Below are 12,343 nucleotides of genomic sequence, written 5' to 3'. Positions count from 1 at the left end.
CTCAGGCATGCATACTATGTCTAGGCGTGACGATAATCAGCAGTACCCCACTACCGAAATATAGCTGAGCAGAATGCTTTCAGTTTCACTTCATTAAACACATGCCGTCCTAAGGCTACCATATGGCTCGCCCATCAGCAAGCCTTGCCAATTTGGACACTGCTCTGCCTGTCATTCGTCATTTAGTTTTATTTTGGGATGGCGCCACATTATTCAAACTCCTACACATATTTCTCTCCCATCCATGCGCTTCTGGGGCCGAATTACGCACCGCTCTCAAAATCGCTCTCAAAGGCCCATCTACTATTGGTCAGTTCTGACTGGCAGCTATACTGGTTTCCTATGTCACCGGCGGACGTCATGAACACGAAAGAAATTATGATAATGAGCACCTAAATATGGCCACTAATTGAGAGCGTTTTTTTTAGAGCAACAGAAGCAGTCTCAAATCATTTGAGAGCATTTTTGAGAGAGATAATGGCGGCTGCATACATTGCGATGCGCCGGCTCTGAGGCAGTTGTGAGGCACCGTGGGGAGATACGGAAGAAAGTTGCTAGGCAAGGGGTTCTACGTATTTTTTGAACACCACAATAGTGAGCAGATTTTGTTTTTGAGTGCGTGTGTTTGGCTATCAGTTTAGAAGGCCATAGTAAACTTGTATTGTGCCTCTTATCTCGGATCTGCGACGCAAACATCCGCATTTCGTGACTCTCGCTGCCCCGCCAGACCAACATCTCCTCCACGACGCGTTTGTCTAGCAATACTCCTGCGCACCAAAAGGTGAACGAAGGCCTGCTGAACACCTGTCTTTTTCCTGGGTAAGCTCCAAAAAAACCCGTGTTGGTCATCGATCTTGATTATATGCATTGATGTGTGCAATGGACCACTTGTAAGTCGCTTCTCTGCAAGGCTTGTTTTCCAACCAAAAGGTCTCGTTCTCACTCGTGCAGTCTTCCCACAGAGGCAAGTTCTCTTTTTTTCTTTTTAATAGTTGTCCTCAAGATGACCTAACGAGAGCTGTCGAAAGGGTTCAATAGCTATGTACCTCCCCTTTATATGTAAAATACAGGATGAAGGGACTAGGGATTGTCCAGCGTGCCTTGCTCCTCGATAAAACTGGTTTCTGGCCATTTGTCAAGCTCTCTGCCTGTGACATGTTTGCGACTCAAAAGTGAATGCCCCGTAAAAATGCCTACTTCTTTTCGTTTCAGCAAAGATCAAGAGTACTTTCTGGTAACAAGACCCTTTTTTTTTTTTTTTTTTTTTGAAAGCTAGTCTTGCATAGAGGCTGACTTATACTGCTGTCACACGGGCACGGCTGAACTCCTTTTAACTCCCTTCAACCAAGGTAGTCTTTATCCCAATGGAGATACGCACCGTGTGACACGGCAGTCCTTTAGGAAAGGAAGTTTGAGGAAGTGCCTAGCGTAAGGAGTTCCAATCATCTCCCTCGAGCAGGTAAAGGGAGTATTCTGGTTCCCCCTGAGCTTTATGCAGGTTTTAAAAGAAGTACTTATGCATTAATTTTGCGTTTGTAACTAATTTTAATACTGCAGCACAACGTAGAGCATGGAAAAAAAGGAAATGCGCTAATATCCAAGCATACACGCAAGAATTTTGCAACCACATTGTGGCCAGCAGAAAGGACAAACCTACTATGCTAGTAAAAGTAACAGCGCATTCCTTTCATATGAATGAAGGTACATTTATATTTCAAATTAAATTCAAACTGTTGAAAAGAAAGCAGCTAAAAATTACTTTACATGTTTCCAACTTGATTATATAATATGCATGCACAAAACGAACAGCGCCTAATGGGACCCTGACGGCGTCTTTGAGGAGCTCGTTCTTAGCCGCCGTGTGACACGGCGACAACTCCTTTGGGGCTGAACTCCCTGCGTGGTCCTTTATAGAAAAGAGGTTCGAGGGAGTTGGGACTTGCCCGTGTGACAGAAGTATTAGACTTCGGCAAGTGATCCATTTCCTGAATATGCTGAAGCTGCATGAATGAGACTGGCTATTTATGCCAAAGAATGCACATTGCAGTGCAATTTTGTTATCATGGCAGTAGCAACAGAAGACAATATTTAGTGTTTAAATTTACTTCCTGCCTAAGAAACCGGGGTGGCTGTGTTATGCAGGTAATCATAGCACGTTATTTATATTAATACAAAGCTACAAGGCTGCCCTTACAATGATGCTCGCCTAATCAGCAATGGTACACACTGTCTGCATTCCTGCGAATATTTAAGAATCTGGCTGTGAGTTACTTGGTATGGACCTTCAATCGTGTACTAAAGCATGCTCAAAAGCTGTTGAGATTAGCAAAAGCCAAGCCCAAGTGGACGTCATATTTTTGTTATGCAAGAGACTGCAACTACCCACTGAAGCAATGGCTGATTACACCAGTGCCAAGCCATCCCAGACCCAACTCGATGTCCCTTCTCTGCTATAGTCTTACAGCCTGGTACAGTTGGCTGTGGTCACTAACTGTGTGGTAAGCATGCTTAAACTGAAACACGCAGCATTACAGCAAGGCCGTATATGTTCATGATGCTGATTGGAATAAAAAACAAACCACCAAAAAATGATTTTTTTACTGCCACTTATATTCAGTAGAAACCCTTATTACATTTCACTTGAGTGTTTTTACTGCAAAAGAGGCAGCATATAGAGAAGCACATTTACCCTGATGTACAATGACCATACAACATTCACATGTATACTGCAGATTAAATTACTAGGCTCAAAGAAGCTGTTCCTTTTCATATTGAAGCTACCTATACAAATAGGCACTGTATGCATGGTGCAGTATACAAAATGCTTACCTACATATCGGATATAACAAAGCCTGCTGGATGGTATACTATTCGAAGTCTTGCTCTGTGCTGTAGCAGCTGCTAGGAGAATGGCTTACTTTTCTAGGCTTCAGTGCCCAGAATAACTGCTAAAATAACTGTAAGCATAACAAATGCATTGCAGGGCGATATGTAAATAAAAGCTATTTTACACTAATAAAACGTGCAACAAAGAAAAGGAGAATGCTGAACAGATTGCAGACAGTAGAGGCAGCTAAACTATATGCATCCAAACAATAACTACACCATAAACATGTGTGATATGTGCCCCTTTACTCAACTACTTTTGTCCTCGGCATTTATTTTCCTTTCGATGGAGACGAAACGAAGAGGCATTCGTGTGCTGTGTGATGTCAGCGCACGTTAAAGATCCCCAGGTGGTCGAAATTACTCCGTAGCCCTCCACTACGGCTCATCTTTCTCTCTATCCACTTTCCCTCCCACCTTTCTTCCTTCCCTTGCGGCGCGGTTCAGGTGCCCACGGAAACAAGTGTGACAGATACCGCGCCTTTCCCTTCCTGTGAACCAATTAAAAAAATTATTTTCCAAGTCTTTTTCAACAAATAACCACAAAAAATTCTACTGTTCAAACTGACCTTTCAATAGAAAAGGCTTGTACATAATGCACACAATATTGAAAGATAAGAGAATGAGGAATGTTTATAAAATGAATATGTTTTGAAACACTACACAGACTCCTTGATGGATATAAAGGCACTTGAAAAATAGTACACATTCTCCACAACCGAGATAATCTCCAAACCTCTCTGGTGAGCCCTTCGCCATATTGGGATCGAGGAAACAGGCGATTTACCAGCTCGCCTGCGACATCACACATCAGCATGCGTAATACGCCTGCCTTTCCCGCCGACAGTGCATACCGTTCAACACAAACAGGCACTATGACAACGTCAGAGAGGCCTTCCAACAATGTGCGATCAATACTATCACTCTGCCCGCTACGCGAAATGCACTACATATCCCTGTTTAGGCCTACCCTTATCGCCTCTAAGCTGAGACTTGGTAGAATAAACTTGTTCTTGCCTCGGTGACCCTAAAAGATTTCAAAATAAAGTGACGGTAGAAATTTCTAACAATGTGTTTTCTCTTGAACAAACCAAACGGAAAATAAACATCAGTTTCTATATCTTACACAGTCTGAACAACATCAGCAACTGAACACGAACGGAATGAAGCAGCAGCAACAGCAATCGGACTATCAAGAACCAAGCCCAATGTGCCCAGCAGGGACTGTCACTAGGTCTTGCAAGAGAACTCCGTGGTGGAGGGTCGTGCGTCGGATTTCGTTTTCCGCACTGCAGTCGCGAGCTTTTGCATAGCAGCTGCCACCTGCTTTGTTGATATTGCCAGCTTCCATCTGTTGGCAGATGCAATAGTGTAGCCTTCATTTTCCTTTTGCATTTTCTAAAGAAACAGAACAGCAGGTCACATGGCTCCAGCTCGTCGCTCTCATCATCGCTGGTAAGCACTGATGGAAAACACTGACTCTCTTCAGCAAGTCGACTTAGTTGATTTTCGTGACACTTTCACCAAGCTGTTCACTGCAGGTTCGCAGCCTTCACTGCTTTCAGTCACATTTTTCCGGCAACTAAAGACATCCACGCAGGACCTAGATTTTCGATGACGCATAAAAAGCAGCAACTAGACGAGGAATCAGCTGTTTTCTATAAGCCGCCATTTGCACTTTTTGACGCAGTCAGCATGCCCTCTTGGAGACAAAAGTTACTGAGAAGCAAATTTAATTATATAACTAAGAGCTCATCTAGTTCTGCTTGATGTAAGTGGGTTTTAAAAGTAGTTTCTTGTAAAGATAAAACTTAGTTCATTTCATTTATTGTGTATTTATTTTGCCGTTTTACAAAACGTTAGGAGACGATCGCTTGTCGAGCTCAGCCATGGTTGCAGCGGCCATGGAACGGGTGCTTCAGGGGCGGAGCCATGTAAGTCACTGGTAATTGGACAATTTTGTAATCTGTCACAATTGACGTCTCAAGGTCACGTCACTGACACGTCAATTTGATGTAACGCTCTCAAACTTGAGAGCAAAATTGAGAGGTGCGTAATTCGGCCCCTGCTCTTTGAGCGCAATGACCCATTGAATTTTGAGGATGCTTCACCGCGAGAAGAATTTTGCAAATGCAATAGGGCTGCTTGTAAAGCAGTGCCACTGTGGAAAGGAACGCAGGGGCACAATTTTTGAAATAATTTTTCGACAATCCTGAGAAGCCTATAAAAACCAGCTACTTTTTCCCTGGTAATGAAATAGTTAAAAAGGCCCTCTCACCATTCTAATTTCCAGCCACTGGCCGTGGTCATAGGGCAACGTTCCATCCAAGTCTGCTGTCAGTTGTGATGGATCAATGTATTTTGAGAGTGCTTCTGGGGAGATCAAATTAGTCTGCAAGCAATTTAAAAGATGTCTGAAGCCTAACATGCAAATCGGGGGTTAAAAAGAAGCCAACATCAATTTCAATATCAATAAAGAATGCACATTTGTCACTAACATTATCTGAAGCATCAAACACAATCAACCAGAACAGACCGCAGCTACATACCCCTAGTGCTTCTCAACTTACATAACAAAGCATATTAAACCAACAAGTCATGCTTAATATAAGGTCTTATAGTTATTACATGATGTTTAGCCAAACGTATTTCTTTGATTTGAAGCAAAATATAAATTGCGGCTTTCAAGTCACATCTCTTTAACAAAAAATGTCTTTTACAAAAAAGGAGCGAACAACAAATTAGCTAGCTTTTCATAGATGCACCTGTAATTTAACACTGTACCCTAGAAAGAGAGGGTACTAAAAACACTGGGCATGTCTTAAAAAGCACCAAAACAACATCCTAAATTTGTTCAATACAGACAAAAAGATACGCACCTCAAATTTATATTTCGAACTGCCCATGCTTGTTCTCTGCTTCTGCCAGAAGTTTTCTGGTTTTATTATGTATGCTGCATGAATCTTTGCAGGAAAGCACTCCTGGAAATAAGTACATAAAAATATGCAAACATATATTAGAACACATACATGTAAACAGGAAAGACCATTTAAGCAACCTAACACATATTTGCGCAGCTGGGAGACTCAAACAACTGTTCTCAGTAGCAATTAGGCTAACATTAGCAAGGCTAGCCACTGCATTTAGAGAACTGTGGGTTACGATGGTACATGCCTGAAGGACTTTTAGGATGGGTTTCACTGTAGCCCAAGTAGCTCCTCGCATATCAATCACAACTGAGAAGCCAAGTTCCCTAGCTTCCTCACTGAAAGAAAGCATGCAACATAGTGTCAGCAATAGAGAGAAAACTGTTCAAACAGGTTTTCAAAAGGCAAACTTTTCAAATTGCACTGAGCTTACCAAGGAATACTAGACAGGTAGGTTAAAACCTTGCGCATTTCTTCCGGTTTTAGCCGATCCGGTCTAGACCTAGCTGGGAAGGTGAGGACTGGGCCTCCTCGAAGGTCTCGGCCACCTGAAAGCATGCACACAAGCGATAACCTACATATGCCTCCAGCACTACAGTTGCTTTTGGCTATACTTCACAAAAGTGCTCTTACCAATTCTATTAACAGACAGCAACCAGTCCAAACAAGGCATGGGCTTAAAATCAAATAACCCCAAATATCATTGACTACATTAAAATTAGAATGATTTGAACATCCATCTTTATTCTGAAGAAAACTGCCAATATCAACTGCAAATACCAACAAAACATAACACATTTTAAGTGCTTTGTAGGAAGACAACTAAAATTTTAGAGTTCACGGAAGGCAGTTATGCATAACTGCACTGAAGTTATTCTTGAAATGCAAAAGTTTTATCTAATAAACATAATAAAAGTCGAGCCCAACCAAAACTAAAACCAGGCCCACACAAGGCACACCAACATATGTACAGTCTTTGTCAAAAGTGTAGAGCCCGGGGGGTCTGCTTCTGAGCCACTTCCTGCAAATTGTAATGCATTTCTTGCAGTCCGAATCTCTTGGTGGTAAGATTTTTTTTGCCCTACCCTTTACAATGGGAAGGACCTCCACTAAAGCTAAACCAGCGCCCCTACATGGCTCAGAAGCGGACCCCCTGGGCTCTACACTTTTGACAAAGGCTGCACATGCTAATGCAAAACGCATATGTTTCAATATGGTCTTCAGTATTAAACCCATATCCTTTACCACTGATGATGTTAAATAAGTACCAATACAGTCCTCATCCCTATAGCTTCAGTGCTGTTCAAAAATGGTGGCAATAATGTGCACCTTTATTTCCTAGACAATCAAAATGTTTACATGACTGCATTTATGAACAAGAGACGTATGAAAATAAAAACTGCTTACTTCAACAAAAACAAGATTAGATCCTGTATTTCTGCTTCATTTATAGCTCCATAAAATCAATTCACATAAGGCACCACTCCCAACACTTCACACTGGCACAGCTCCTGTGCCAGAAAAGCTTGCAACCCTGAAGCACAGAAGACCTCACGTACAAAAGCTTTAGAAACAAAACTAGAATACCTCAGTAAACGATGAGATGGTAAACAACCTATATCAAATTGACAGATAAGGGTGACTATCATGGATTAAGTAATCGACAAGAGTGAGCGACACTCTGGCTCAGGTTAACAAAAAGGATTGATTTGGACATGAAATATGAATACTCAGAGCAGCTGATTGTGCCATGGCAAAGTGAAAGCTGTAATAGCATGGTCACAAGATGACAAGCACCAAGCAGAAAGCCCACATAAGCTATACAACCGATTCTAGTATTCACAGAGAAGAGGCAATACTTATACCTCTCTCTATGCACAAAAATCCAAAGAAACATGGCACTACACATTACAAGAACTATGCTGGATATCTGAAAACGATGACATTTCCCTTTAGTATGTACTTTCCAAGGCAATGAAGCTCAATCATGAAAAAAGGCAGAGGAAATTGTATAATAAAAGCAAGAATGAGAAAACAAAATTACAACTTAAAAAGTAAAAACCACATGGGAAATGAGAAACAGAGGAGAGGTAGGCGAGATGAATGTACCTGCGGCTTGTATCCAATGCAGGTTTTATGTTTCAAAACCATGCTACACCACCTGGCACTCACCACACACTCCGTGAAAATGAAACCAAGAAGGTGTGCAATCAGAGTATGCCATGAAGGAACTGGATAAAAGACGAACTACCCTGAGAGCTAATATGAGAGTTAATGCTTATGCCCTCTATGGTATAACTGTCACCTCGGGAAAAAAAAAAAAACACTGAAAAGCAAATAATGAACCAGCATAGACAAACACCAAGAATAGCGTGTAAACCAAAATATAGGTTGACATTTTTCTTTTTTCTTTAAAAACAACACGCTAAATTCCCCCGTAGTCTTATATAAAGTGGTCTTTAGCAGAATTCGAGGCACAGTCTGGCAACATGTGGCATGCCTGCTCGTGAACGAACAGCCAAAGCTGGCCAGAGCCACCTCGACATCTTACAGCTGCTTGTATTTATTTCAGTCCCTAGCTACGGTGTAAATATCTGTCTTCGCATGCACTCTTTCGTTCGACCTATAACAGTATATAATGCCTCTTTAGCAATCAACAGCAGCATGAGGAGGCAGTTTACAGTGGCTTTTCACAAAAAGTTGGTGTTCGCCAAAGCGAAGGGCAACATGGCCACTTTACTCAGCAACAGTTTGGCATTTCAGAAAAGACCATGTGGTAGCGTGGACAGGATCAGCTGTTCGCGTTCAACCTTTCAAGGAGTGCTGACTAAGCAACATGCTTGATGAAACTAACGACGCAATGCGAGAGGCGGCGAACAGAAAAAAGCTGTCTTCTTCCAACAATGCCGCTCCGGTGATGTAGGGTCACGCCCGATATCGCAAATACGAGGGTTGATCCAGAAATAAGTTTCTCATCAATGTTATAAATAGACAACATTATTATTCACCTAGCAATTTACACCACTGGAAAGATGAAACTTTGCTCTATTTTTCTACGTAATCGCCATCTTTTTCTAAGCATTTTTGTAGACGGTGCTCCAATTTCTATATCCCAATGTCGCAGAACTCCGCCGCCAACCTCTGCTTTGACATAGTCGCTCCGGAAGCATTGGCCAATTAAATGTTCTTTTAACTCGGGAAACAAGTGATAATCACTGAACGAGAAGTCTGGACTGTATGGTGGGTGGGGCATGACAGTCCCAAAGTTTGCCAAAGTACCTGGGTTTGACTGGAGATATGCGGTCGGGCGTTGTCGTGAAGCAGCATTACACCGGCTGCCAGTCGTCCTTGCCAGCGGTTCTGGATAGCTCGCCTGAGTTTTCTTAGTGTTACACCATAACTGAGTTGATTGTAGTCCCAGGTTCCATGAAATCGATCAGCAGTATCCCCTTACGATTTCAAAAAACACTGGCCACGACTTTGCCAGCAAAAGAAGTTTGTTTGAACTTCTTTGAGACTGGTGACCCTGGGTGATGCTACTGTTCGGATTTTTGTTCCGTTTTCGGAGTGTAATGAAACGCCCACGTTTCGTCTCCCGTAACAATGGTGTCCAACTATTTCTCCTTATCTTTTTGACTCTTTTGAAGAAACTGGCAAGCACAGTCAAGGCATTTCTCCTTGTGGTCGGATGTCAATAGCCGCGGTGCCTATCGAGCCCAACACTCCAATTTTTCATCAAAACTCTTTCCACTGTACCGTAAGAACTCCCAGGAATCTGACCAACAAGTTCACGGAGAGTGATCCTCCTGTTCTCAAGCACTTCGCGTTGGACCATCTCAATAACCGCCTCCGAAACTGACGATTTTCCACTCCACTCTTCGTGGTCTTCCTTTCGACCGGCACTAAACTCCCTGCACTACTTTTGGGCGTGTTGAACGGACATAAAGTTGTTGCCATACATCTTTGTCAACTGACAAAAAGCGAATTACGGAATGAATTTCCCATTAGGCGGGATCAAAAATGGGAACCTCAATATCGGACGGCGGCTGAGCCAAGAATGAGCAGTGCAGTGAAGCACGGCCGGGGGTAATCGAGTGTGAGGGAGGGAACAGCCGTGTGCGGCAGTGTTGCCAGATTTCGCCTCGCACCTTCCCGCGAGGCTGGAGCTATTTGGGAACCTTATTTCTGGATCAACCCTCGTACATGCGCTTCTCCCTTATGTTCCCGTTTTATTTTTCTCCTTTTCCCACTTCAAGGTACAGGGGTCAGCCTATACACCGACTCGACCTATATACAGTTTATGTGGCAGTTGGGCAGAATCAGCCTTCAAAGCAAAAAAATTGTTCAGCATGAAGACAGTACTGTATGCTCAAAATTATTTGAAAAGATTCAAGTATGTTCTCAACATTTCAAATACTTTTCGAAAAACTGGCATGAGGTTAAGGAAGATGACTTGAAGGCACACTGATTTGAACTAGATGGTGCATAACACTTGAGACAAAAAACAGCGCCAACAAAGAAGAACGTTGAAAGAAATGATGCAAGAGAAGTACTAAAAAGGGCACCCAGTTTTGGAAAGACGACTTGCATGAACATAGATTATGGCAAGATGGTGCTTGAAAGTTATTTCCATGTTCACCTTTGTAGGCACTATAGTTTGCCGTCTCAAGTTCGAGGAAGGCTAGCCATACATTTCTCCAATGAATATTTCAAAAACCGGGCCCAGATCAGGATCACATATCATCCTGCAACGATTAGCACACACGTGGTCCACATTTGTGGTGGCCCTCATAATGCTTATACATGACCTCTAAGACTGGACAAAGCAACGGGGCTTAGGACAGTCCAGGAAACACTGCCTTGATAACCAATCCTGGAGGTCATGACCCTTTCGTAACTTTCACCTGTCCCAATGATGCCACTGATTTCACCTGACCCAACTTGATGCAGCTCTAGTTTATTCTCTGTCGTCATCTGTAACAAAAAAATGATCGTAACAGAATAGTAGAAACTCGTATATATGTTTCCACTTGATAAGACCTACAGGTTCATACATTAAAAATCACAGGCTGTAGGCATTTTTGTGCTGCCGCCATGAATGAAAAATCACCTAACACAATAAAAAAAGTAGCTAAGATATTACAGGAGCTAGGAAACAAATTTGATTCCTTCCACACAGAGCTCAGGAATGAGATGCGTGAAATTAGCGACTCTGTCAAGTTCATGAACTCTCATTTTGAGGAATTCAAGCAGACAATAGATAGCATGCAGCTGGAGCACCAAGCACTGAAAAAAGAAAACAATGAACTACGAACCACCTTACAGTCAGCTCAAAATGAAATCATTCAGCTAAAACAGTATTCCCGTTCACAGAACCTGGAGATTAAAGGACTTCCCTCGAGACCAAATGAAAACCTTGTCGAGGCTGTAATAAATATTTCTGAAAAGCTAAATGCTTCAGTGTGTCCCACGGACATTAATGTGGTACATAGAGTTCCCTGCAAAGACAAAGAAAGGCCTAGCGTCGTCGTAAAATTAACATCACGTAGGGCGCTAGCTTGCTGCTCAATGCTGCCAAAAAGAACAGCCTGTTTCCAGAAGATTTTGGATATGAAGGGGAGGACAGGGTGTACATTAATGAACACATGTGCCCGGAAAACAAGATTGTTTGGGAAAGCAAATATAAGAAAAAAGGAATACAGATGGAAGTTCCCAAGGGTTGTGAACGGTCGAATTCGTGCGCGGAAAGCAGAAAATTCGACTGTCATTCACATTTCGAAGGAAAGCGATCTGGCTTTTATCTGCTAAGTCTTTTTTTTTTATCTCCAAGATGTGATCTAGTACTATCAACTCGGCTTGTGATTTTGCTGTGCGCAACCCCCGCTCCCTTATGTATTGCAATATCCGCAGTATTCACAAAAATATTGACTGCCTTTGTTCCTTGGTGGCGCAAGATTCATTCATGTTTGATTTCATCGCTCTGACTGAGACATGGCTGTACCCCGGGGAATTTCACAGCATTCCAGGGTAACCGAGGGCAGGTAATACAAGAGGTGGCGGTGTTGCTTCATTTGTCAAGACATCTTTACATTGTCTCGTAGTACCCGAACTTTCTTATACCTTTAATAATAAATTTGATATACTCATTATAAAGCTTTCAGATATGCTCTTAGCGGTAATATATTGCGTCACCAACAAGAACATGCATATATTCCTCCCTCATTATGAGCGCTTGCTTATGTCCCTATCTTGCTTTCGCATGGAAACCATCATTGCAGGAGACTTTAACATTGACGCAATGAAAGAGTACGATAGAATACTTTAATTTACTGGAAGCCTATGGGTACCATAATGTTGTAAAATTACTGACAAGAGTAACCCTTACCTCATCATCATTAATTGACCATATACTTTGTAACTTCAGCCCGGATTTGAGCTGGTGCAGTACATATGACTATTCCATAACGGATCATTTGCCGATTGGCTTTCTTTTTCTCTCTCATGATAGTATTAAAAATACCCCAAGACGT

At 42.3% G+C, this 12,343-nt stretch overlaps 1 protein-coding gene across 4 annotated transcripts in view; it reads right to left on the bottom strand.

Moving 5' to 3' along the window:
* Positions 1–12,343, bottom strand: part of trio (trio Rho guanine nucleotide exchange factor) — a 294,295-nt gene that overhangs the window by 275,672 nt on the left and 6,280 nt on the right. For all 4 annotated transcript variants that reach the window (XM_084590873.1, XM_084590874.1, XM_084590876.1 and 1 more), the window contains exons 3-6: positions 6,247–6,361; positions 6,061–6,151; positions 5,766–5,867; positions 5,165–5,278 (exon numbers count right to left, since the gene is read on the bottom strand). In XM_084590873.1, the coding sequence (XP_084446999.1) occupies positions 5,165–5,278; positions 5,766–5,867; positions 6,061–6,151; positions 6,247–6,361 (422 nt within the window). The remainder of the gene's footprint in view (positions 1–5,164; positions 5,279–5,765; positions 5,868–6,060; positions 6,152–6,246; positions 6,362–12,343) is intronic.

This window comes from Amblyomma maculatum, chromosome 1 (assembly GCF_055883805.1).
Source record: "Amblyomma maculatum isolate TAMU_Amacu chromosome 1, ASM5588380v1, whole genome shotgun sequence".
Lineage (NCBI taxonomy): Eukaryota > Metazoa > Arthropoda > Arachnida > Ixodida > Ixodidae > Amblyomma > Amblyomma maculatum.
This window is presented reverse-complemented; position numbering and strand designations above follow the sequence as displayed.